Here is a 27,713-nt window from a genome sequence, read left to right as displayed (position 1 = left end):
TGGAGGACTTATCAGATTTTTAAGCTGGCGGTAGTATTTCTGCTCAACAGGCCAAGCAAAGTAAGCAACTTCTCATGAATAAGCGATGCAGCCATATTATATAAGGTGTTTGAGTATCCTGGATTCAATCAGAGAAGCAGAACAAATGAAGTTTGGTTAACATCAAGATATTGGTTAAACTGGGTTAGAAAATGCTAGATAGTAGACGAAACCTGCCGGTATGTGCACAAAAGATGCTAAAGATGGGCCATTTAGAGAAGGACCACGGTGACATTAAGTTTCCTCCTCCAGGCTCACTCACAAAAGATTGGAACAAGCAGACATAAGGTCACCGCCCCACAAATATCCTTGACATAGTGAATATCCTCGAATATCTGGTCGTCACTATGACAGCTGCCATGTCACTGTAGGCAGAGAGTCTTCCATAACTCAAAAAAGCCAATTAGCCGCATCATGCTCTGTGTATAAATTGTGACAAGGACAACGGTACACAGAAAACTGGGATATGCCAGTTGAGATCAATCTAGCATCATGATATGTCCTCCGTTGCAAACCAAAAAACAGACCAAGAGAGTTACATGAATATGAACAAGAGGTACATATAGTGCAAAAACAATGTTTTAAAACTCCAAGAATTCAGAAGGGGAAAATTAAATCAAACAATCTAATCAAGTCATGTTCTTTCTATACACACAACAACCTGATCAACAATAGGTGTCAAAACCATAGAATTCACACTGGACACATTCTCAGCTCAATTAGCCAGTCTCGAGATATAGTTCTCATGCCACAAGAACAACAGAAGTTATCTTTAGATCCTTATGTACAATAAAACCATAGACCCTGAACAGTTCAACAGGCAGTGACTGTGGCCTTTGGTTTGGTATCTTGAAGGGAGATCACAGTTTCAAAAGCACCAACCAATGCTTTGACTTTACTCTTCCTTGTCTCAGCAAGCTTACTAGCGGTTTCTTCAATCACGTTGTTGAACAAACTTCGCGCATTCTCTCTTTTCTCCACATGTCGGTGCTTCAAGATAATTTTCTCAGATTTTATATTACTCTTAAACTCCAGAGAATCAATGTCCTTTCTTCTAAAGCTTTTTCTTGCAGCATCACCCTTACCAATTTGGTACTCGCCAAGTAGTCTTGGTCGTCGAAACCTGAGTCTCCTTGGAGGACCGTTCTCAAGTCCAGGTTCTACCAGCTTCCCTCTCCTGAAGGGTAGAATTTGAGGCTGGCAATTTTTGTCTTCAGAGCTACCTGTGCCAACCCTCTTGGGCCTATTTGTGTTTGAACGAGCCACTGGATTCCCCTTTTCAGCTGCCTCATGCTCAGACGGAGTATCAACAATGGTGGACTTTGATTTTAGCAGAGATGGTGTTGAGCGCAAGGATGAAGATGAAGATGCAGATGAAAATGAAGGAGATTGATTAACACGTCTTCCGATTCTTCTCGTGTTTTTCTTATCAGAGGATGGAGGCAATTGGGCCGAACCATGTGCATTTACTGAGCGTCTTGATTTTTTCTTCCCTGATGATGGTGGAAGTTGAGGGGTAATCTCTCCTTTTGATCTTCTTTCTTTCTCTGCCTTAGGACTCTTATCTAATGTATGGAGGCTATTCTCAGCGGTTCCTGCCATTTTATTTCCAACATCCACCACTGCAAAATCTGAAGTCTTTTTAGTCTTATCCTTGCAATCGGAAAGCTTAGGCTCAGCTTTACTGATACTGCAGTTTTTCTGAGTGGATGCTGATTTGGCATGCTTATAGTTTCTCGTTTCCTTGTTTGAGGCTCTTCTGCCAGAACGTTCAGGAGCAATGGATGCGGTACTCGGCAAGATCTTTTCCTTCTTATTCACAGAGACCCCTGTTGCTTTAGTGCCTCTGATTTTCTGGTTATTTCTGCTGCTTGAACTCTGGGGAGCGGCCAATGAAAGCACCCCTTCAGTTTTGTCGTGTACTTCATCACTTTTTCCCTCTTTAGGATGAGTAGATGAACTTGGATGGACAGAGTTTTTCTTCAGGTCGGCAGCAAAATCTCTGGTGACATCTGGATCCTCTGGCTGCTGAAGGGAGATATCTCTGTCTGGAGTTGACAAAGAATCATCTGTCTTCACAATGACAGACTTAGAAGACTCGTCAACATTGACTAATGATTTCTCCTTTCCCTCCAATGAAGGACTGGTCATATCCTCGTCATACTGATTCCCAGAATCGGCAGCCTTCTTCACAACAACATCTCCATCTTGAGTTGACAAGGACTCATCTTTCTTCACAATGATGGACTCAGGAAATTCGTCAACATTGACTAATGATTTCTCATTCCTCTCCAATGAAGCACTGTTCTCATCGTGGTCATAGCAAGCCCCAGAAATGCCAGCCTTGTTCACAATGACGTCTCCATCTTGAGTTGACCAGGAATCATCTCTCTTCACAATGACGGACTTAGGAGATTCGTCGACATTAGCTAATAATTTCTCATTCCCCTCCAACTGAGCACTGGCCTTATCCCGGTTATGGCGATCCCCAGAAGTGGCGGCTTTTCTCCTTGACCTCAGGTAATTAGTCCTCACTTCAGAATTATGTTTCCTCCCATATTTGCAAAAATCATGGCAGGATCCCATTGAGGCTCTTAGATAACGAGAAGGAATCGGTGGTTGAAGATTTGGGGCAGCCATTATTCCAGTAGATTTTCTTCTCAGATGACCACATAGAGATTCAACTTTCTGTGGAATCATTACCTCATCATGCGTTTCCCCGTCCATTCTCAGAAGAACGGTATATCCAACTACCAATCTGGTAAAAAAGGCTGCAAACAACGAGTGATGGTAAAAAAAGTGCATGAGGAAATGAAAAATGCAGTGAGTAAAGGCCTTTGCTAGAGTACAATAAAGTTCAAGTTCATGATAGTTCAGACAGATTTGTGAACAACAATGGCTGCCTATAAGTTCCGAATTAGAGTTGTCGAAGTGCCATAGAAATGGATCCCAAGTCTTCTTTGATAAGCCAAATACTAGTGGTTTAGAAGGCCATGTTAATGGTTTAAAGTACGATATAGATAATAAGTATGCAGCCAAACATAATGCTACTGGGGGACAAGATGCTAAAGATAAGACATGCTAAAGTTGAAATATTTTCACCTTCCATTGCCTAAAGGCAGCAGAAGGATGGCAGGGGAAAAAGAAAAAGAGGACTCAAATGAAACATGCCACCTAGTCTCTAGAAATGCTGGGTCTCTTTCAATCTTTTAGAAGGATATATTTCTAGGATCGCTTGCTAGAAACCTATATCTCTTTCAATCTTTCACAGAGATGATAGCAGAGCAGTTCTATCCTCCTATATTTCCCTTAGTTACTTGGAATGTGTTTCCAAAAAATACACAAGAATCTTGTTTTTGTGGGGAATAGATGCATCAATGCATGCATCTGTGTAATCACTTTAATGACCAATAGAAAGAAACCATGCAAGTATGATCATAAACCATGTCCATAAAACTCATCCTCCAAAACTCATTCAACGAACTGCAAATGGGGAAAAGGAAAGTCAGCACCTTTGGAAAAGAGAACACTAATGGAGGAAGGCAATTTGCCATTTCATCATCACAATTTGTCAATAGCTCTAAGACCCCCGCAAAAACCCCCATCCATTGCACAGTGCAACACGCATGTAATTACATATTGCAAGTTTAAATATGCATGTCCTCATAATTTGTGCGTTTGGGAAGATTACCTGGGTACACTTACAGCAGGTTGTGGACGTAAAATAGTGGTGTGGTGACCACGAACTCTGACCTGGAGCTTTCCGCAGCACTCCGCTCAAAGAACTTAGGCAGGTTTAGCTCGATTGAGGCTATTGTTGCTTCTCACTAGAGACATTAAACATAATTCAGATTTGGAGCACAAGCTTCAAAGCTGGCAATAAGATTATATCGTAAATGGACAACCATAACAGAATAAAAGAAAAGGAACGAAGAATTCCTTGATCCAAAGTCATTGACATTTTCCATAAACCAAACAGAACTACAGACTCATCATAGAATAACCCGGCAGAGGTCGGGTCATAAAGAACCTGATCTTTCGAATTGACCACATTTCTCCAACCCGAAGAACAGAGCAACGACCATAAAAACAGTAAATTTCCTAGACAGTTCACTCGTGCCATCATCCTCCAATGAAATATCACACGCAAGAAGCAGCGCTTATCTCACAGAATTCTTCAGACAACGAAACGGAAGGCAACAAATTCGAAGGCGAAGGATTCAGCTAATACAATTAAAACCCGTCGATGCGCACGTCGATACCATGCACCCCGGATTCAAACCAAGCAATCCCAACGACTCATCACGAAAAACAACTCCTGCGCAATCCGAACAAAACAACAAGGCAACAAACACCAACTTTCTCCGGCCAAACCTATCGCCATGCAATCAAGAAAACACCACCCTCACGTCCCAACATCGAGATCAATCCAAGAACCAGAGACGAAGACCAAGAACCGGGTTCCAAACCCGAAAAAGGAAAGAAGACCACCACCCCACGAATTCTAACCCATCAAAGATGGAGAACGTTCGAGAAGGGTTACCTCAGGCTGCAAAATCCAGAGACGAGGCAGGGGAGCAAGAAGAGAGAAGGGAGAAGGGATCTTTGCTGGCCCTTTCAGGGGTGGGGAGAAGGGTGGCGGTGGTGGGTAGGCGAAAGGGCCGTTTTTTCTGTAGGTGGTGGAGGGCGGTGGGGGTGGTTGTGGCTTGGTGAGAATGCGCGTTCGTTGAATGATGGCGCCCCCTCAGGAAAAAGAGAGGGACTCGCCGCCATACTTTCGCTAAAAAAGGAGAGAGAGAGAGAAGGGAGGAAGGAAAGAGAGGGTGGCACATTCTATAATTCCCATGGTAGTTGCAGAAGCGTGGGGGATTGGATTGACCCCGCACGCGTCGTATTTTACAGTTGAAGCCTACTTTTATTATAGAGAGAGAAAGAGGAGGGGGAGTTCTCCCCGGGGAGAACGGTCCCCTGCCAAATCGTCCGTTGACTTTTCGAGGACGTGCGCACCTATCATGTGCATAAAGGACATGGACATGTGCTTAAAAAGGCTTAAGGAAGAAATGGGGGGAAAACTCGCCTATTGTCTTCTGTTTTCCCATTCACCTGAAAAGAAAATTACTTCGATAGGAACTTGAGCTATGTTTGGTCGTCCGGTTATCTAATCGAATAAGATTGGATATGATAACATATGAAATCTTGGGATTTTTTTATATCTTATCTATTATTTGGTGAATTATGGTATTAAAATCGGATATATTCACGTTATATTATGTGCATTTTTTTTTAATATAAACGGCATATCATTGTCAATGAACCCAGAAGTTCATAAACGGAGATGATGAAAATCTATCGTGACACTATTCATTGATTTATTTTTATTTTACTTTTCCTCTTTTTAAAATTATTTTTTATTATTTCTTTTTTCCCTTTCATTATTCTTTAATAAAATATTGTCAAATAGTAAACTGTACTAACATACCTAAAATACAAAAATACCTCAAATATATATAATAAATATAAATATATAATTTATAGATTGAATGTTTATTATAAAATATAATTAAAGTTGAATATATAAATTTAAAAAAGATTAAAATAAAAAATAATTTTTAATTTTTAATTTCTTAAATTAGAATTCAAATATTATTTATATTGAAATATAATTTTAATTTTGTTAATTTAATAAGTTTATTATTCGAGAAAAATAACTTTCCTAGAATATTATAAATCATACCCACCTTTATTTCATCTTCCCAATATGATAATTTTATCCGATCTACATATTTCTTATATCCGATTTTATTCAATTCTGAGTAAGCACAAAATGTAGGATGGAATAAATAATATTTCGAATTTTATTTCGACTATTAAATGCAACATTGGGGTGCAACGTGTCCGAGCACCAAGACTTTAAAAGAATGAAGGCGAATTGATGGAGCTCCTCCACTGGTGGGACAACTGCAGGCGGCCCTCGTGGGTGGCAACACCGGGAATAAGCAGAGGAGACACAAGTTCAATCAACTGAGCATACATATGATGTGGCCCTTGTTGACTTTTTGAAGTTTGTCATACGTGCGCACATATCATGTGTATTAAAGAACGAAAGAAAGTCAGAGGGAGACTTGGCACTAAACTTAAAGCCGGGATTTTTTAGGAAATTAAACCTAAAAATTAATATTTCAAAAAAAAAAAATACAATTATTTTATTGTGAAACATTTCGATAGAATGAAATTACGGATAATTACACAATTCAAAAAAATTGTATACGTGAATAGATAAACACATTTCAATTTTGATTTTTTTTTTTTTTTTTTGCGTGAAGGATAAAAATATATTGAACTTAAGCTAACATTATATATAAGATTCGGCGTCACAAAACTTGCACTCAACAAGACAACAAATCAAAGTGAGTGAAAGGGAGCCAAATGCAAAAGAGGACCACACAAAAAAGGGCCTAAACAAGCATAAAACAGCCTCAGCAAAAGGCAGCAGGAAAACCTAACAAGGGGTAGCACAAGGCCACACTAGGCCAGATGGACCCTACAACCTCAAACTGCATCTGCCAGCGACAAAAGTGAAGAACCACCAAGGGGGTAGCCACACGCCGGGAGAGCATCCAATCAGCAACCAACAAGCTAAGGCCCTACAAAAGTAGAAGAGTCCACAGTTGAGAAGATAATCGGATCAATACCCCAACAATGCTACAACCTCCTGTTTCTAAATGTATCTTCCACATTCCTGAAAGTAATAGCTTTGTTTTTGACAGCTTTGAAGAGCCGATTCTTCACCACTGGGATGGCTAAACACTGCTCTCTAAAGAGGATGTCAATTCTGTACTTCCAAATAAAATAACAAAGAGCACCAAAAGAAAAGCGGACAATACACTTATAAAAGTCTTTTCCTGCAAGGAAGAGACGGCCCAATTGAGATTCTTGACTCACGATTTTTTTTCAACATCATAAATAGAATTGTAAATATGTAAATATGTAAATATGTAAGAAAAATAGAATTGTTAATGTCAAGTATGGCATTTGTAAACCAAACCATCATAAATATTTAGGAAGAGAAAAAATTGGAATCTCTTAAAAGTAGGCAATCGTTTTTATTTTATATAACATAATAACATACATTTGGTCACATGCAAGACACAATCATAAACACGATCTATGACGACATAAATGAATTAAATTAGAATTCATGGTATATCTTCATCTATTATTGTGACTTCGGCCAATTTACTATATCATGATCACTCGGCTCCCATGCCCGATATTCACAACTTTGTTTCAAGCCATCGAGTTATTGCTCTACTTCAAAACGATTCGCGTCTTTTTAGGGTCGTTTGCAAATTGTAACTTTTCTGCGACTCCTTTAAAAGTCAAAATGACTTTTCCAAAGATTTATGCACGTCGAATTTAAGATGAGAACTGGTTTTGATGGGCCTCGAATTGACTGACCCACGTTTTCTTCATCTCTGACAAGCTCAGACTGGGCTTGAGCCCATAGGCTTTGTGTTATGGTACTGAAACTAGTGAGTGGTGAGTGACCATGGATTTAAGTGTGTGTGTGTGTGTGTCTCTCTCTCACACACACACACACACACACACACACACACACAATTTTAGTATGGCATTGACACTAATGAGTGACCATGGATTTAAGTCTCTCTCTCTCTTTATTATATAATAGAGAGAAATTTATTTTTATTTTTTTTGGTGAAAGTAAGAAATATATTGACTTTAAACCAAAGAGCTATATATAACTATACAGCAAAAACTTGGTCCCAAAAACTTGCACTCACGCAGACGACAAGTCAGAGCGAGTGAAAGGGGGCCAAGGTAAAAGAAACCAAGCCAAGGGCAAGGAAAGGAAAATGCCAAACAACGGCACAGAACCAGCAAGCCTAAACCAAAACAAATAGCAAAGAGAGAGCACTACCAACAAAAGAAACCAAGCACAGCTCTAAGGTTGGTAAGGGGCCGTCTCGGAAGGAAGCTAGGAGGAGGGCGAAATCCATCAGCTCGCCAAAATGGAGGGGGTTGAGCGACCAGCTTTGCAATAATCTCCTATTAGCTGCAGTGGGAGGGACTAGATGGAAGGACAAGGCTTTGTCCTTTATAACCTGTTCAAGGCACCTTTTCATGGCCAAAAGGAGGAGGTCTACCCCGGAAATTCATCTTCAGAAGTAGCCATATTTTTTTAGCAAGAATTGATCGATGGATGAGCCCGAGCCTATTTGGGTCATCAAAAAGATAAGGCTGTTCGGGCCGAACTTGATGTTTGAGTCTAAGGCGTCCCTTTGTCCACGAGTGATTAAAATGTTCCTCAACAGTTGATCATGCCCAAACTAGCAAGGTCCAATAAAGTGGTGGTTAGTTCAAACGTGCTCACTTCAAAAGCAAGTCTAAATCCTAACATCCTAAACCCATGGACCGTATCTTTCTCTGATATGAATTTTGCTAATGCCCATTCCTTGAAAAGAGTAGCCATGGGATTCTTAACAACCCAAATTTTCAATTGTGGCGGCCAATGAGAACGTGCACAACTTTATTGTGGTTCGATCTTGAAATTTTTTAATTGGACTTGCATTTCATGACCATTCATTAGATCCAAATGCGTCGTCTAACCTTTCTCGAAGGATGGTTAGGCCTATGGTCGATCCCTTTCTTCTAGATGCTCGCTTCGTCTAACCTTTCTCGAAGGATGGTTAGGCCTGTGGTCGATCCCTTTCTTCTAGATGCTCGAAAAGATACTTTCTTAGGATCGATGATCCCTTAAGTGGAGTTCACTCATCTCGTTGATTTTCAAAGTTAGATCAGATGTTGAGTCGACGAAATGTTTTGGCGAGTTGCGAAAAAGATAATCAAAGTCCTTTGTAAATCAAATAAGTTTGAATAGACGTGAAGAATTGCTATGGGATTCCTAACAACCCAAATTTTCAATTGTGGCAGCCAATGAGAACGTGCACAACTTTATTGTGGTTCGATCTTGAAATTTTTTAATTGGACTTGCATTTCATGCCCATTAGATCCAAATGCGTCGTCTAACCTTTCCCGAAGGATGGTTAGGCCTATGGTCGATCCCTTTCTTCTAGATGCTCAAAAAGATACTTTCTTAGGATCGATGGTCTCTTAAGTGGAGTTCACTCATCTCGTTGATTTTCAAAGTTAGATCAGATGTTGAGTCGACGAAATGTTTTGGCGAGTTGCGAAAAAGATAATCAAAAGTCACTTTGTAAATCAAATAAGTTTGAATAGACGTGAAGAATTGCTATCGGAGGAAGCAAGAATCCTCGTGGGAGAAGGTGCTCTAACTTCTATTGCCACGTGCAATTGCAAAGGTATCGTAATCGAAGAACGTTAAGTTCGAAGGAATGGTGATCTCCAAGAAATTTCAACGATGGGGTGCCGGAACAATTAAGAAGACTGTGACCATTAATGTACAAAGAAAAAAAAAAAAAAGGACTGAATAAGTCGGTGGTCAAGTGGGTGGAGAAGCACATGCATTTGGCAAAATCCAAAAACTCTCCTAGGGTCAGCAAATCTCGTCATCTAAATTGAATTAGGAAGGGCACGTGTAATTTGACGAACGGAAATCTGCATATATGGAATTAACTAAGATAGAATATCATTCCGATACCATGTTAGAAAGTCCATCCTAAAAGTTTAAATAAAGAGTTGAAGGGAGACACATACATATAAGAGCATTTAAACGCCTTAAATAAATGATGTGAGTTAGTTATCGTGACATTTTTTAATTACCTCACTAAAATTATTGTCCATTTTCGTTCGTCCCATATTGACCTTCACGGTTTTGTCCTTTGACATATAGATAGACACTTTTTCAATAGGTCATTCATTCTGATAGTATTCTAACTCGAGCACCATTACGTTAAAAGACACTTTTCATGAGTTGATTTCAGATTCACATATATGATTTAAGAATGTTTTACCCCTAATCAATATTCAATCCGGTTCATTTCTACCACTTTTGCTATCTTAAAAGCTTATCAAGAGTCGCTCCTTGTCCGGGCTCTCTTGCCATGGTGAGACCTAATTGTTACACCTGTAAATCTGAATATTTAAAAAGATCGATAAAACTAAGGAAACATTTTGGTGGCTCAACGGCTGTTAGAAGGGCATAACGTCCATGCGTAACTACTAATTAATTATTTGTTATGAATATCTTACATATTAGCCTACAGGGTCTTAGTACACGTGATTGTTAATCAATTTACATATAGTTAAACTTGCGTGAGTTATATATGAATCGATCGACCCATGTTATCATCATAAACAAAAGTATAAAAGTAAATTAGAAATTAAGACTCCATTTGTTTCGCGAAAAATGAATAATTTAGAAAATAATTTGCTAAAAAAGTTTGATTATCACTTGAAGTAATTTGTCAATGAGAAATATTTCCATCATCTATAAAAATTTACGTCTAAATATTTTTGTGCACAATAAAAATGTTTTTCGTTCATTTACTAGAAAAATGCATTTTTAATCATTCATTTTTTGTGAAATAAATATATTCAAAATTACACTAAGGGCGCGTTTGGTAACGATTTTGTTCCAGGGAACAGATTCTGATCAGAAATGATTTTTTTTTCATTTTATTCCCGAGAACAGTTTCTAAGCATTTTAAGCTGTTTGGTAACTGTCCAAATTTTCTGATTCTGGAATAGAATTACGTTTGGTACCATGCTCATTGATTCTGTTCCAAATCAATTTATTTTAATTTTTAAATAATTTTATACTTTTTTCCTTTTTTTTTCTTTTCTTTTTTTCCCTTTTCTCCTATTCTTATTCTCCTTTAACGAGTGGCCTCGGCGAGGCTTGCCCGCCCTCGTCCGGCCTCGCGAGGCTAGGCTTGCCTTTGACAAGCTCGCCAGACTAGTTGCTGGTGACCAGCAAACGATGGCGGCGGACGACAACGGACAGCAACAGAGGAGGGGAGAAGAAGAGTTCTACTTGTTTTGATTCTTTTTTTTTTCCCGGAATAAGAATCAATTTTTTTTTATTCTACTCAAAATCTGTTTTCGGGAACAAAAATTTTACCAAATGCAATTCTATTCCCAAACTACTCCTGGAAACAAAAAATCAAAATCAGTCACTATTGAGATGGTTACCAAATGGGTACTAAATTTACTCAGAGCTTGAAAACTCTATACTCAACTTGGTGAAAGGACCCCTTCTCAGTCAAAACTCAAAGCCCTGCGACTTATAATGGAAGATTCCAAAAGGGAGGACAAAAAGCTTGACGAATCATGGCGAATAGGGCTTTGATGGTATCTACGTACCGGTTTATGCATGATTCGATGCTTTTCTTTTCTTTTAAGTTAATAGATTTTGGCCGTTGCAGGGTGCTGATTATAATCACGTCCAGAGCAAGATCCCTTTCTATAGCCCCGCCTCGACGCTCTCTGCAGTGATCATGAAAGAGACAAATGAACGAGGGATAAAGCCTTCTTTTTGCAAGAGAAAAGGAGCAGAGCAATCAGGGGACCTTGCAGATTTCTTTGGTCAAAAAGACTCTGAGCTTTGACCAGTCTTTTAGCAGAGAGACAGCGAGAGGGAGGGAGGGAGTTGATTATTCTGGTGAGTTAGCTCAATTTTATGCGTGTCTAATAAATATAGACAAATGGATTTGGTAAGATACGAGAGAGATTTACATGATCTGGTAAGTGTTTGAGAGAATCGGTGCATGCGATGATATTGACCGATGCTTTTTTCTTCTTCTTTTTTTCCTGCTTAGTGGGGTTATTCTTAGTAATGCTAGGCCATTTATATGTATAGTTATAGATGAAATCATGATTCACGAGTGAGGCTCGTCGTGCAAGTTTTACATCTAACGGAGCAAATAAATTCATATGATAATCATAGCCATCTATACAGAGCTCTCAACGTATTGTTTATTCATTTCTTAGCAACTGGACATAAACGCGTAGGCTGGCTCATGATCTTGAGGACATAAACTTTGCTGACTTCCACCCATTCATGATAATTAAGAAAAGGAAAAGACAAAAAACATAAGGCAAGACGAGGGCCCCTCTTTTTCTTTCTTCCTTGGAAATCAACAATACATGCCCCCACAAGAAGTGAGCATGAACCATGCATATCCCAGATCTCTCCCTTCGGGTTTGGGTTTTGTTAATGAAAGAGAGGGATATCTGTTAGGTTTACCAATCATATGCTTTGAATGGAAATCATGCTGTTCGTGACCACTGTTCATGATGGCTCATGTCCCCTTGGCTTGAAGAAGGGGCAATACTTTAGCATAAAATCATCATGGCTTCTCCTTTTTCTTCTTCTCTTCTCTCTCTCCCTCCTTTTCTTTTCTCGATGAGTAAAAAAGTGTATGAACGCAGAAAGATTGCGGGTGGACCCTGTCTTGCCGCAAGCCCAAACTGTACATTGACAAGTTTTTTAAGCAGATTATGTCTATCCCAAAACCCCATATAGTGCATAGTGTTCTCAAAGATTCGGTAACCCATTTCTTTCCAATATCTCCCAGGATGAACTAAAGGTTGCCACGTGAACATACGGGACAAGACAGCTTAAGGTTGCAACCGGGCCGTGCCACAAGAAAATCTGTCATCCATCACCACTATTACATTGTATGTAAGGGTTTAATTAGATCACGAGTCTTCAAGATTTACTTCCAAGCGTAAGAAAAATCTAGTGAAATTTTTAAGATCCATAGACTCTTCCCATTAAGTGGATAGCAGTGAATCCATGCCATCCAACTAAAGCCAAACTGACTAAGAAGAAATCAATTATATCTCATGATGCATGCTTGGTTCCAAGTAAGGAATCTCCTTAAGTTAAAACCTCCTTTTCTAGGTCCGCACATAACATTCCCAGAAAACTTAGCTCCTCGAGATTAGATGGAGTACCTGTCCAAAGAATGCTAGCAAATCTTAGCTCAATGAACTTCCCCATTTTCTAAGGCAGAATGAAAACTTAAGACTCCAACAATTAGTCATGCTCCCTGTGTAAGATAAATTCTTAGATGTCCAACTCTAGAACCTACCAACAATCTTATTTGTTAGGACTTCACAATCATGAGCAGATAATCTTCCATAAATCAGAGAGAGTCCTAGATATCAACTGGTGGAGCACCCTCCTCAAAGCCATAGATTTCAATAGCTTGCTGCACAAAACCACGGTCACATCCTGCAAAAAGTACCTCAGTCTTGGTAGTGTTTGACTTCAATCCAGACATACCATAAAACATGGAAAAAAAAACCTGAAGAGGACCTTAAGAGAAGCAACGTCACCCTTACCAAATGCTAGCACACCATCAGCAAAACCCAAACGTGTTAGTTTAAATCCATAGCAGAAAAGGGTGATAAGAGAGTGATTTCTTCTCGACAAGCATTATCCAACATCTTGGACAGAACATTAATCACCAAAACCAAAAGCTAAGGCGACAAAGGTCTCCTTGTCGTACAGCCTTTTCCCCCTTAACATATCAATATGGTAGAACCTTTGATAAAACAGCCCTCAAGTCCTCCATTAATCATCAAAGAGATCAAGTTATAGTGGGAAAGTCGATAGAGAATTTTTCACTTAGCCAAAGTACATGAGCCCTTTTAAACAACCTTATTGAAATATTGTCCAATATCACTTGACAATGAATCTTATACGTTCTTTGTATATATATGGTCACCTTCACCTAATAGTCTAAACTTTTAGATTGGAATTACTAAGATGATGTCAGAGTTATTCCTTTCACGTGTGAGTGTTCACCTTCGTTAGTTAAATTTCACGTATTGTCTCTAAATTTGCTTGCATGTAATAGCTTAAGCATTTGGCTTGTCAAGCTACATTATGCTGAAAAGTTGTATTTGCTTGGTAATTAGCTTGAAACCATTGTAAAAGAAAACTTTCTTGCCTTTCAATCAACCCCATCATACACTTGACTCCCAAAGCAAGAAATCAAGCGTTCTGTAAACAATTACCGAAAGAATCAACTGAGTATTGAGACGAGTCTCATGATCCACTTCATGATCATTCAGAAACAATATGATTGACTCGACTATTCTCCTAGCAGGAGACGTGATGATAATAGAGTGAGGATCTGGAAATCAATCCTGTATAAAACTATTAGCCGATTTCTATTTCGATACACGTGATGATGTGTTACATGTATTGCGTGATCCTTCCTTTCTACATAGATTGCTACAATGACTATTCATTAGACAATTAGTTGATTTCAAAAGATTGAAAACGCTAATCGAATAAATAAAGTCGTGCCAGCTTGAAATATGATATATAATGCTTACACGTGTATCATACAATTTCCAGATAATTTGACAGAGAATCCATGTTGAGAAAATAATGTAACCATCCCAACTATAGAAGTAGAAGGCTTTAATATTAGGGCCATTCATGTTAGATACGAAAAAAACCCCTCCAACCATTACTTTCGTTACAAGTGTAGACTTCACCCGTATCAAATTTTAATTGAGTTTGTCATGCATGAAATGTGCCATTATTTGTAACTTTCCAACCATAACTTTGGCTTACAAGTATAGACTTCACCCGTGTTAAATTTTAATTAAGTTTGTAACGCATGAAATGTACCGCCATTTGTAACTTTCTTGCCCCTTTGATATTAGGACCATGCATGTTTCCTACTACCTTAATTGAAGCTAACTCCTTCCAATCATAATTTTGGATAACAAGTATACAAATTAATTTTGATTAAGTTTGCCAGGCACAAAATGCGTCCCCATATGTATTTTTTCCCAGCCCTTCGATATTATCTTAGAAGGATAAATCAATATTTGCCAATATAAGTTCACCATCGCATCAACATGCATTCTGTAATAAACCAAAATTACGTATTTATATATAGGGATACTTACCGAAAAAGTCTCAAATCTATTATATAGACTCTAATTCAGTCTAAACCTTTCAATTTGACTAATTCATTCTTCAACATTTTGATGATTTGCAAATATAGTCATTTCGATCAATTTTTATTAGTAATCATTGACGTAGTCACTTATCCTACATGGCACGACAAGTGTTAATGTTAACAATTCTTTTCATTTTTAAAATTATCTATAATTTTTTAAATTTTTTTAATTTTCCTTAATTTTTCTTGTCTCTCCTTTTTTCCCTTCTAGACAAGAAAAATGAAGGAAAATCAAATCATATTTCTTAAAAAATGCAAAAGAAAAAAAAATGTCCATATCATTGTTAGCCAATCCCATAGGATGATTGGTGTCAACGTTAACTATTTGCTATATAAATTAACTGAAATGACTATATAGGCAAATCGGCAAAATGTTTAGTATTAGATTAGTCAAGTTAAAAGATTTGGGAGTGAATTGTCATTTATATAATAAGTTTATGATTTTTTTTTGATAACTTTCCTTATATATGCAGGTTATTTATGTCAACGTTTCTACTAATTATTAGGCCTTTTCTTGAAAAAAATTGACCGTGAAAAGACAAAAAAAAGTTTAAAGTTTGGTAATTTATAAAAGATCAGTATGATTTCGCATCCCAATATTTGACACTTTTCAAGGAGGCTTTCTTAAAATTAGCCAAGTAAAGTAAGCCATTTTAAACAACCTTATGGTGTATTATTCAGAAAAGTAGTTTTGATTGACAATCAGCTTTTATTGTTCTCGAGACCATTACCTAAGCGAACTTTCTTGCCTCTCGGTCAACCTCATCATATCATATGATTCACAAAGCAGGAAAGCAAGCATCGTATAAAGCAAATATTAAAAGAATTAAATTGGGTATTGAGACGATTCTAATGATCCACTTGATGATCCTCCCCAAAATCAATATGATTGACTTGTCTGTGCTCCAAACATGGCAACTTATATGAACGTGAGAACCTGGAAAACAATCCTCTACTTGTACTTTAGATCTCAAAACTTGTTTAAAGCTATTAATGGACTTCCATATGGCACATGGGATACATGGGTTTGTGTAATCCTTCTTTTCTATATATATATATCGCTTTTATTACAATTCATTTGGAAAAAGATAAAAAAAACACTAATTGTATAAATAAAGTCGGGCCGACTTGACATGTGAAATATAATCCTTATGTATATGTTACGCAATTTCTCTATGATTTGACAAAGAGGCCACGTTGAGAGACTAACCCAACTATAGGAGGAGAAGGCTTTAATATTAGGGCCATGCATGTTTTAGTACAACCCTAATTAGAGGAAACTCTCTCCAACCATGACTATAAGATACCTGTCTAGATATCAGCCGCATTTAGTTTTAGTTAAGTTTGCCACACAAGAGATGTAACCCCTTCAACAGGACTAATCTTTATTTGCTTGCCAATAAGAGCTCACCATCACATTGACTTACGATGCACATGCGTAACACAAATTCACTGCCACATCTACTTATTTTTCAAAGAACAAAAGTCACCAAAAACTTTAAATTATGCCTTGTTGTGACACATTTATCCTAATTTTTTTTTGTGACACAGAAAATCTCAAATTTACACCTATGTGACACAATCCTTTATCAAAGTTTTACCAATTAGTGTCATTAAAAATTAATCCGGAAAGCAAACAATGTTAACATGGCACCCGTGTGATCTAAATAGAATTTTAGTTTAATTTAATGAAATCTTAACATATTGTAAATGTGTCATATAGGTATAAATATGAGACTTTTTATGTCATAAAAAAGGTGTCACAATAAGTATAGTTTTGAGTTTTAATATCATAAAAGGAAGTTCTAGATAAATGTGTTATAGTAAGTATAGTTTGGAATTTTTTTTTGGAAGCTTTTTCTCTTATTTGAATTGAAGATCGGTGTTTATGTAATTCTACCCATCAATTTTTTATGCATTTCGAAAATTCTTTCTATAGAAGTCATGTCGAGGCGAGAGTTACGAGATTTGTGAAAAGAAAAAGTTGAAAGTGATATTTACCCAATTGCGACGATGGAGTACGAAGCAAAATGTACAGTACCAAAGAATGATTAAATTTTCGTTGTGTCCCCAGCAAGCATCCATCTGTCCCTCCAACATAATTGCTGTTACAACTCTCTTGTATCAATACCAACCTCAGCTATAAAACCCCATCCTCTCCTTCTTCATATATTACCCCAATACTACACCAGAGCACTAAACCAAACTTCCTTCGTCCCCATATTGATATACTCCTCGTCAACCCCTCACCCATCACGCGACCATGGTCTCCGATAAGCCAGGGATCCGATCCAAGCATGTATGCGTGATCGGGGCTGGCCCATCGGGGCTCGTGGTGGCCCGGGAGTTGCGAAAGGAAGGCCACAGCGTCGTGGTCCTGGAGCAAAACCATGACATTGGTGGCCAATGGCTCTACGAGCCAGACGTGGAAGGCGAGGACCCCTTGGGGAGAGACCCATTTCTCAAGGTCCACAGTAGCATGTACGAGTCGCTGCGGCTCTTGTCGGCGAGAGAGATCATGGGCTTCAGCGACTTCCCGTTCTTGGTGAAGAGAGATAGGGACATGAGGAGGTTCCCTGGGCATAGGGAGGTTCTGTTGTATCTTCAAGATTTTGTAGAGTGGTTTGGGTTGAGAGAGTTGATCAGATTCAACATTAGGGTTGAGCATGTAGGGATGGTGGATTATGGGGAGTTCGGGAAAGATTTGAGGTGGGTTGTTAAGAGCAAAGAGATCATCACGAAAAGTGACGATGATGATGAGAAAATGGTGGAGGAGGTCTATGATGCTGTGGTGGTGGCGACTGGTCATTATTCTCATCCAAGAATGCCTTCCATTAAAGGTAACTTAATATCTTTTAATCTCCAGTAGGTTTACAAAAAAATAATCTCTCTCCTTCCTCAACTAATCTCTTTTTGTTCTTTTGTGTTACCTTGAGATAGAACATGCTCATCATTGCTTTTCTTTCACGCTCATGTCATGTCAAGGACCATGAAAGAAAGTTCTTGACTTTGCCCCACGAGTCCCTGTCAAGAGGTCACAATGATACACGTTCTCTACATTTTGACTGAACATAAACATGATTATGACATTAATTAATATAGTTTTCCCCCCACTTTCCTTCCTGTTTCAATCTTTGTTTTTTTCTGTGGAAATCAAAGGTATGGGCACATGGAAAATGAAGCAATTTCATAGTCACATTTACAGAGTCCCGGAACCATACCGCAACGAGGTAAGAAGGAAGTTGGCAATGAGAAAGTTCTTCTTAGATAGGCAAAAACAAATGCAATAATAAAAATTCTTTCTGATCTTGGCTTCTTATACTTTACAGGTTGTGGTGGTGGTTGGTAATTCGTTTAGCGGTCAGGACATATCGATGGAGATTGCGGGAGTGGCAAGAGAAGTCCATCTCAGTGCCAAATCTCTCGACATCACTGAAGGATTGTCCAAAGTCCTTGACAAGCATCACAATCTCTATCTTCGCCCTCAAGTATGGCTTGTTTTATCACATCAGCGTGGTTTATTTTCTTCTTTTATGTTAAAAGCATGCTGAAATCCTTTTCTTCAAAGTTTTTCAACGTCCATTAATGATAATTGCAGATAGATTCACTTGAAGAAGATGGAACAGTATTGTTCGTCGATGGTTCGTCCGTAATCGCCGACACTATTTTGTACTGCACTGGGTAATGTGTTTTGGCAATGCAAAAGGAACATTTTTTCATGTTTGATTTTCCCGCTACGTGCAAGATCTACTATACTCATTTTCAATTATGATATGGACCACGCAAAGCAGAAGGGCAGCCAAAAAAATTTCTTCTCTTTTCCCCTTTGCTTTGCCACGCTAATGTTACAATATATTGCTTTACGTAGAGACATGAAATAAATAATTGTAGAGACGTGCCGAATTAATCTTGTGTGGTGCAGGTACTCATATTCGTTCCCATTTCTTGACACCAAAGGGATTGTGGTGGTGGATGATGATAGAGTGGGACCTCTCTACGAGCACACCTTCCCTCCTTCCCTTGCTCCTTCTCTATCCTTCGTTGGCATCCCTAGAAAGGTAACTAGGGTTTTTGCTGCGGTTCACATCGCATATTGCACTCTCCTACGAGTATCCGGCATCTATAGTTGATTGGGTGTTCTTATTTTCAGCTTCTATATTTCGAAACTTACAATTTCAACAAGATTATGTCATTTGGATTAAGCTCACTCGAGATAAAGAAACGAGAAGAACTTAAGAAACCAAGGATTTTTTTAATATAACTTATTGAGAAACGTAGGGTCAATATGTTCCGTTCCAAGACATGGACAAAGACGTGGATGAGTTCATCAAAAGGGTCTCTTTGTCGCAAGAGGACTCGTAGTTGATTGCCAATGTGCACAAGCGTATCTTCCAGTGTTCTATCTCATGGCCGCAGGCCATATCGTCTTTCGGATCTTCTAAAACTCGGTTTTCGACGCAGATCATAGGCTTTCCTTTCTTCGAGTCGCAAGCCATATGGATTGCTCAACTTCTGTCTGGAAAAAGAACGTTGCCCCCATGGAACGAGATGATGCAGTCGATCAAGGACTTCTACAACTCCACTGATGCCGCTGGTTTGCCGAAGCACAACACTCATGACATAGCAAATTTCGAGGTAACCCAGAAAAAATGTCATTTGGTTGCCATCTGATCATCTTTTATGTTGAAGCGAAATTCGTTCCCTCGGTACTCATGCCGGTTTGTGTCTGGCGCAGTATTGTGAGAGATATGGGGACCATGTGGATTTCCCACATTTGGAAGAATGGAGGAAAGAGCTTTGCATATCGACACTAAAAATCTGGTGGTGAACTTGGAGACGTTCCGCGATTCATGGGACGAAGGCGACGAGAAGCTGCTCCAAGAAGCATTTCAGAGCCCTCACTTCACTCAACTTGGATCACAAGTCCTAACATTTCAATCGCAGTCCGAGCGTCCTTGATAATTAAGGCCAAGAAATCATGCCTTTTCTCCTTGTCATTACAGGATTATCATTCATCAGGGCAAAATTTTTTGGAGTATCGGCGATTGTTTTGTTGCAAGCAGAATTATCTGCAAAGATGCCCTGATCGAATAGAAACTACAAATCTCTGGGGCATTTCCTTATTTTTCCGTTTCCATTTGGGAATTTTCGAATATGTTCAATTTGTAATTTATCAATAATTAGTGTCATAAACAAAATCAAACATATAATGAGATCTTCTTATTTCCCTTTTCTCTAGAGAATGCTGGTTCCTCTTAGAGACAATAACTTGGTGCTATTTCTGTACCAGAGATAGCTGCAGTAATGAACTACCAAGAAGCGTCTTTTTGAGATGCAGCTTTGCAATTTCAAACCAAAGAAGACAATATAGCATTCGATTTGCCTTGACTGAGAAGACTCACGGGAATTGGTTTATGGTCTGGTCACTTTGACAGCCATTTCTTTTGTCTTATCTTTTCCCTGTGCCTGTCACGAGCTCAACTTTGCATGAGGCGTGCAAAAGGCAGCCAATCCCCCCTCAGTCATGCATTGATTAGTTTGCACCATTGAGGGAAACAGCCTGGAGGGGTGGTAGCTGCAGAGAAGAAAGTCTTGCCTGGACCCAAGTCACCATGCGTAATAGTAGTCGTGATTGATCCGGTACATCATGGATGGAGTCCTGACAACTATTTGCTGTCAGAAAGAGACTCAGGTTCCACTGCTAGAAAAAACATTAGGCTTATAGTGCAAAACGTTACCAGGGAAAAGGTAGACTAAACTGTATATTATGCAGTACGGTTTGAAGGCGTGTTTTGACAGATATTACGATTGAAACATGAAATTTAGTGCAAAGTCAAGGCGTGTTTTGACAAATAGATTTGAAACGCGACATTATGAATATGTCCAAAATGTCAATTCATACTAGGCTATATAATTTTCTATAGCAATTTTAGTCTAAATAGCATTTCTCGATCCAAATAAAATGCATCATACGGTAAGCACGGAAACATATAGTGTACACTCGTCTTGTAAACAATGTGATTGAAAGATTAATCACGAATGGAAACATGTGAGGCGAATATGTCTAAATTTGAACCTTAGCATAACAGCTTACATTGTTTTTAGGTATGCGATCCACTTAATCACCCGATTGGGTCTTGACACTAGATAATGTCACCTCTTAGCATCTATGTGACTTTTTTTAGCTCCTTATAATCTTTTCCCATTTTGGCTCCATATTCAGCATTTTTGTACTTACCAATCCAATAACTACAAAAGCAGAAACACCAATACTTTTATGATTCCGATTCGTTCACATGAGGTAAAATAAAGCATGAAGATACAATGATTATCAACTTAATACAGAGCAAACATCATCATAATACTCCAGAATTAGACAAAGATACCTTCTTCTTTTCATTTTTCTTTTTTTTTTTCCTTTGGGTGGGGGTGGGGGTGGGTGGGTGGGACCTACGCAAGATTGACACGAATTGGGAATGAGAGGACATGCGGATGCAATTTGTCTCTCTTAGTGCCTGTTTAGTAATCAGCCAATTCTTGGCTATTTCTTTTCTTTCGTTCCTCAAAACAAAAAAAGAACAAAAATCCTTTTGATAATGTCAACTAATTTTTCTACTCCTGAGAATAGATCTAGAACATTATTTTTTTGTTCTCAGGAACAATTCTAAAATCAAGCCATTTATTTCATTTTCTTTTCTTCTTCTCCATTTCTTTCCTTCTTCTTCCTCCTCTAGTCGATCGCCAAACTTGATGATGCTTGGTGATCGTCCAAAGACAAGGTTCAGCAACCTCGCTAGAGCCTTGCTGTGGTTGGGCGATGTCGCCATTAGAATGAGGAAGAAGAGAAGGAAAAAAGAAAGGAAAAAGAATATCTCATTAAATTATTAAAAAAATTAAAAGAAATTCTATGTTACAAAAAATTCGACCATCGTACCAAACGCATTCCTATTCTTTTTCTATTCCAAGAAGAGATAGTTTGTGCAGTTATCAAACGCATTCGAATGTTCAAAAATTTGTCCAAGGAACAGAATCAGACAAAACTATTTATGAGTAGAAATTGTTTACGGAAACAAAATAGTTACTAAACATGCCCTTAGTCCTTCGGTTCAAAAGTTCACATGATCCCGTGACTTGTCTCATATCCTATAATTCCATGCATACATTGTAAGAAGTTCAAACCCAAATCTCTCAACAACCTTAAAATGTCTCATCTCCTCACAATCCCCTTAACCCAAAACCATGCAAGTGAAATACTCTTCAACATTAGGTTCTTCCTCTACTTCTTCGATGAACACCTTAACCCAGAACCTAAGGGCAATCAACAATCGGGAGACGCGAAAGCCACAATTTTCACAAAATATGAAGAGATCCTAGCGACTCTCCCTAAAGAAAAAGGTCGTTAAATCAACTATCTACACCAGCACTAAGGATTTTGGCATGACCTGGTTTTTCCCACCAAAATCATATGGACTCAAGAACACTTCATCACACAACCCATGGAAATTTTCTTGGCCGCCTTCCCCTTCCCAAAATGTGGCACGACATGGCTTAAGGCTTCAATCTACACCATTGAAAGGAGACACCAATTCCATCTCTCGTCACACCCTTTGCTCAAAAGCAGTCCCCATATTTGCATGCCTTCCTTGGAATTGCAAGCATACAAGAATGACCCAATTACTAGTTTGACTTCCATTCCCTCTCCAAGACTACTTGCAACTCATATCTCTTACACTGCACTGCCGGATGCCATCACTAGAAGTGGTTCTAAGTTATCTAGCTAGAAATGTTGGTGATGTTCTTGTCTCTCTTTGGATTTTCCTAGCAGAGAAGGTAAAGGTGGGAGAGAGAGAATCAATTTCTTTAGAAGAGGCGTTTGAGAAATTCTGCAGAGGGGTTTCTCTTGCAGGACCCTTTTGGGATCATGTGTTGGGATATTACAGAGCAAGTCTGGAGGAACAAGGGAAAGTGCTTTTCTTCAAGTTTGAAGATGTAAAGAGAGACACTTCAGGTCACATGAATTTATCGGCTGAGTTCTTGGGTGGTCCATATTCAAAAGAAGGAAATAAGGGAGCGGTTCGGAGATATAGAACTCTGCAGTCTCAAGAATCTGAGCAGCGTAGAAGCCAACAAAAATGGAATCATGAGTGAACTCCACTTAGGAAGAGGCAATAGTTGGATTTGATGCATTCTTCAGAAGATGGAAGGTGGGAGATAGCAAAACCACTTGACAGCTGAGATGATCCAGTGTATCAACCAAATCACAGTGCAGATATTGGGTCATTATGGTTTGAGACTATAGGAGATCAGCAGCCCAAAAGTAGAGGGGAGAAGATGCTGCAGCAACCTCATGCTTAGTAAAAATTTCAACAAGCCTCTAGTGATACAGCCTAATCTTCGCTTTGCCGGTATGTACTTCCAATAATGTGCTGTGAAGGATTTTCCTGTACCTTTCCTAGTTCATTTTAAACAAACTTTCAGCTACCATTATGGCATGTATCTCCCTCTATCAATCTGGCTACTTGAATCTTGCTCTGACTGGCTGATCATTCTGACACTCCTAAAATTTCTCAATCTCCATAGAGGATATATCACATCGCTTATATACATTAATGATTTTTATTAGGTCCACTACCGGCATAAGAAATTGTTTACACATTCACCATTGGACAGTTGATATGTGGAAAGGTTTGGTTGCAAAACCAGCTCCAAAAACACATGTTATTAATCTCAGGGTGAATGTGCAATGATAGTTTCACACTGGTAGTGGACCTAAGAATAATTCATAGATTAAACATAGCAATAGTAATATGTAGAGTTCTATGAAAATATTTAGTACACTTACCAATTAAGACAAGAAGAACAAGGCGTCCCAGAGGGCTGAGAAACAGGCTGAGAAACAGACATACTTGTAAAGGAAGCAATAAGTTCTCGATCGTCATCTTCATCTCTGCAAAGAGCAAAAGATCTTCACTTCCAGCCTGCTATTAAACCACAAGCAAGAACCAGATTCAGTGCAAATGGAAGAAGCTCTAGATAGTTCAAGAAGTTCCAATGGCTTTATAGTGTAGACAAGGACCAGACTTGGCTGCTAAACCCTCACAGAAGCCTTTATGCATTCCACTTCACTTAAACAATTCATCTGGTGCCGGTGAACAATGACAATAGCTTAAGCTCCATTTACAAACTCCGACCAAATGTATCCTGGGAAAAAATAGGGGGCCGCAAGAGCAAACACTTTCTGACATCGCCCGTAATGGATGGTATCACCAGTGATCTCTGCAGGAACATGAGCCTCCAGCAAAATGATGGAACTGATTTCTATCTCGAAGGCTGATCTCCCTCTTATAAACCAATGAGACGAGCTTAAAAAAGACATGGCAGTCTTGACAAACTCTAAGATTCTTAACTATTCTTATAGTTGATCCAGGAGGAGATTTCATAAGGCCGAATGCCAAAGCAATTTTCTCACTGTGAAATGCAACAGAACTTTCCTTTTCCTCTTCCTCAATGTCATACAAGGCCAAGCCAGTGTTTGCAGCATAACCCATCTGCTTCAGTTCCTTCCTTATGTCATCCAATAAGTCACGTACCTCCGGTTTTAGACAATCCGATGCGACAAATTCATAAACTACATTTCCAATTTCAATTGAGCTGCATCCAGCCACTTTGGCAATTCCTCTTTGGTTCATCACTGCCCTCAATTGTGCTATTTCATCCCACATAGAATCCTGAGCATATATATTTGAAAGCAAAACATAATTTTCGGCATTAGTAGGCTCCAACTCAAGAAGCTTCCTCGCCGCATACCTGCCCAATGGAACATTACGGTGGGTTCGGCAAGCACCCAGCAGAGTCCGCCAAATGATTGGATCCGGTTTCAAGTCCATATTTTGGACTAGATGTAGAGCTTCACTAAACAATCCAGCTTGACCAAGTAAATCTACCATACATCCATAATGCTCAATTCCTGGACGCAATCCAAACTCCTCCTTCATGATCCTAAAGTACTTCTTCCCCTCATCAACAAGACCTTCGTGACAACAAGCACACAATATGCCCAAAAATGTGACACCATCAGGCTTCAGGTTCTCCATTATCATCCTAGAGAAAGCCTGTAAAGCAGCTTCACCGTGTCCATTCATGGCGAAGCCCGAAATCAAGGCATTCCATGTATAGACATTTTTTGCTCGCATTGTTATAAAAACCTTCTCCATCTCCATTACAGCTCCACATTTAGCATACATGTCCACCAGGGCAGTACCCAGAAACTCATTCAAACTTAATCCGTAGCAGTCGATATACTCATGAATCCACTTGCCGAGACTCAAAGCCCCCAAGTGAGCACAAGCCGATAAAGCCCCCACCATTGTGACCTCAGTCAGTTCGACCCCATCAGCCTGCATTTCCCTAAACAAATCGAGAGCTTCCGCAAATTTCCTATTATGGGTGTAACCAGTTATCAGCGCATTCCAAGAAACAGAATTCCTCTCACCCATTTCATCAAACACCTTATGGGCATCCCCGATCAGCATACACCCGCTGTATAAATTAACGAGCGAAGTACCCACGTAAACGTCGCCATCGACGTTCGCCTTGGCCGCGTAAGCATGCACGGACCTCCCCATCTCCCGGAGGCACAACCGCGCGACGGACTTGAGGACCGGAGCGAACGTGAACGAGTCGGGGCGCACGCCGACTCGCTGCATCTGGATGAACACGAACACGGAATGGAGGTGCTTGCCCTGGCTCGTGTAGCCTCTGATCACGTGCCTGCACAACCTGCTATCGATGGGCTCGCCGAGCCGGAGCAACAGAGGAGAAGGCGAGCCCCGCCAGTCCGAACGGACATGACTCTCGACGAGGCTCATCAGGGAGGCTTGGACGGCGTGCCGGGCCGGCGCAGGGCTCGCGCGGGCGCCAGCCGCCGGCGGGTTCGTCGAGACAGCGGTGCTCTGGCGTTCGGGCGTCTGCGGTCGGGTCTCCGGCGAAGCCGACGCGGAAAAGTAAGCTCGGACCCGCCAGCCGCGAGCTCTTGCGGTTAGCGTGAGAGGCCTCTTCATGGTCTGGTGGCGATTCAAGGTTTCGACAGCATTCGCAATGAAGATGAAGATGAAGATGAAGAAGGAGGAGGAGGAGGAGCTGTGTTGCACGCCATGTGTTTGTATATTGGCGTTGCATTCAAATTCGATTTCTGCAACAGCAGTTCGAAAAAGAGAGAACCAAAACTCCTTTAACCGAAGTTGGAATTTGATTTCGATCGGGATTGTATAGGCTTGTTTCCGCTTTAGTATAGTAAATCATGTCTTCATTTGAGCTGTGATTTTATAAAATTTCACGTGAAATTAGAGCTAGGAAATCCTAAATTTGAACCTCCTCAATGCCTTTCATCAATCTAAACCCCATGAGCGCAACGAGTGTGGTGGACTAGGCGAATTGGCGCCCGCTCCCCGTGACCCTCTTCACCCACTCCACTAAGTACTACTTTTTGTTGTCCATAGCCTGCCTCCTTAGGGCCAACTTCTTTATTAGTACCCCAAAACTATATACTTGGTTGTGGCTTTCCACATCTACTCGTATTCAGGTACCACATAGACGGTCATGCTAGCCACCATTGTGTTGACATGGCTGTCCCTAACATCCACAACCGGGGTAAGTAATATGTAAATATTTAAGAAATAAGAATAGAATTGTTAACTTCAAAACGTCATTTGTAAACTAAACGATCACAAAAAATTAAGGGAACGGAAAAGGTTGGAATCCCCTAAAATTAAGTAATTGTTTTTTGTTTTATATAACATAACAATATAAATTGTTCACGTATAAGGCAAGACCATAAAACACTATCTACGATAATGAATTAAATTAGAACTCATGGTATATTTTCACTTGTTATTGTGGCTTTGACCAATTCACGATGTCATGATCACTCGGCTTTCATGTCCGATCTTCACAACTTTGTTTCAAGCATGTATATATGCCATACTGCTCTACTTTAAAACGATTTATGTTGTTTTAGGGTCGTTTGCAAAGTGATCATTGTCACTTTTTTGTTACTTCTTCGAAAGTCAAAATGATTTGTATGCACGTAAAAGTTAAGATGCATCAATAATCAAGAACTGGTTTTGATGGGCCTCGAATTGACTGGCCTACGTTGCCTTTATTTTTAGAAGCTTAGACTGGGCCTGACTATGCTTGAGCCTATAGGCTTTGTGTTAAATTTTGGTATGGCATTGGCACTAAGCAGGGACCATGGATTTAAGGCTGATCTAAAGAGAGAGAGAGAGAGAGATTCATATTCAGAAGTAGCCATGCTTTTTTTTTTAGCAAGGCTTGATCAATGGACAAGCCTGGACCTATTTGGTCGCCAAAAAGACAGGGTTGGATTGTCGGGCCGAACTCAATCTCAAGCCTAAAGGCATCCTTTTGTCCATGAGTCGTAAAAATGTTCCCGAACTAGCGAGGTCCAAGAAGGTGATGGTTAGTTCTAGCTTGCCCACTTCAAAAGTAATTTTAAATCATAACATCCTAAACCTATTGACCATATTTTTCTCCTATCAGAACTTTGCCGATGCCCATTTCTCGAAAAGAGTTGTTATGAGATCCCCTAACAACCCAATTCATTTGTGACGGTGAACGAAAATGTATATAACTTTATTTCGGTCCGGTCTTGAAACTTTTTAATTGGACCGGGGTTTCATGACTATCCATTGGATCCAAATGCGTTGTCCATCATCTTCTAAAGAA

At 39.5% G+C, this 27,713-nt stretch overlaps 3 protein-coding genes across 8 annotated transcripts; 1 reads left to right on the top strand and 2 right to left on the bottom strand.

The window, feature by feature from the left end:
* Positions 1 to 487: 487 nt before the first annotated feature.
* Positions 488 to 4,882, bottom strand: LOC104420231. Of its 2 annotated transcripts, none has more exons than XM_010032115.3 (3): positions 4,583 to 4,882; positions 3,745 to 3,866; positions 488 to 2,810 (listed from the first exon to the last, which is right to left on the bottom strand). In XM_010032115.3, the coding sequence occupies exon 3, from the start codon at positions 2,764 to 2,766 to the stop codon at positions 853 to 855; it is 1,914 nt and encodes a 637-aa protein (XP_010030417.2). In that variant the 5' UTR covers positions 2,767 to 2,810; positions 3,745 to 3,866; positions 4,583 to 4,882; the 3' UTR covers positions 488 to 852. The 2 variants fall into 2 exon arrangements, with proteins under 2 accessions (XP_010030417.2, XP_010030414.2); XM_010032112.3 differs by having other exon boundaries at positions 3,731 to 3,866; positions 4,583 to 4,881.
* Positions 4,883 to 17,133: 12,251 nt separating this feature from the next.
* On the top strand, positions 17,134 to 20,176 carry LOC104420204 (flavin-containing monooxygenase FMO GS-OX-like 9). Its single transcript, XM_010032093.3, is given in 8 exon segments — positions 17,134 to 17,809; positions 18,129 to 18,199; positions 18,299 to 18,457; positions 18,568 to 18,650; positions 18,892 to 19,027; positions 19,431 to 19,604; positions 19,705 to 19,780; positions 19,783 to 20,176. Coding segments are annotated over 8 exon segments (1,422 nt in total). The 5' UTR covers positions 17,134 to 17,232; the 3' UTR covers positions 19,929 to 20,176.
* Positions 20,177 to 20,187: 11 nt separating this feature from the next.
* LOC104434355 (pentatricopeptide repeat-containing protein At1g08070, chloroplastic) lies at positions 20,188 to 26,194 on the bottom strand. 5 transcript variants are annotated; one of them, XM_039307583.1, is made up of 2 exons: positions 23,812 to 26,194; positions 20,188 to 20,667 (listed from the first exon to the last, which is right to left on the bottom strand). In XM_039307583.1, exon 1 carries the CDS (start codon positions 26,027 to 26,029, stop codon positions 24,233 to 24,235), a length of 1,797 nt encoding a protein of 598 aa, XP_039163517.1. In that variant the 5' UTR covers positions 26,030 to 26,194; the 3' UTR covers positions 20,188 to 20,667; positions 23,812 to 24,232. The 5 variants fall into 5 exon arrangements, with proteins under 5 accessions (XP_039163517.1, XP_039163518.1, XP_039163516.1 ...); XM_039307584.1 differs by having other exon boundaries at positions 20,188 to 20,635; XM_039307582.1 differs by having other exon boundaries at positions 20,188 to 20,628.
* Positions 26,195 to 27,713: the final 1,519 nt, after the last annotated feature.

This window comes from Eucalyptus grandis, chromosome 2 (genome assembly GCF_016545825.1).
Source record: "Eucalyptus grandis isolate ANBG69807.140 chromosome 2, ASM1654582v1, whole genome shotgun sequence".
Taxonomy (NCBI): Eukaryota; Viridiplantae; Streptophyta; class Magnoliopsida; order Myrtales; family Myrtaceae; genus Eucalyptus; species Eucalyptus grandis.
The sequence above is the reverse complement of the archived record's forward strand: the minus strand, read 5'-3'. Positions and strand labels throughout refer to the sequence as shown.

Coding starts and splice junctions, on each gene's coding strand:
- LOC104420231 (XM_010032115.3), bottom strand. CDS start 2,766: ATGGACGGGGAAACGCATGATGAGGTAATGATTCCACAGAAAGTTGAA.
- LOC104434355 (XM_039307583.1), bottom strand. CDS start 26,029: ATGAAGAGGCCTCTCACGCTAACCGCAAGAGCTCGCGGCTGGCGGGTC.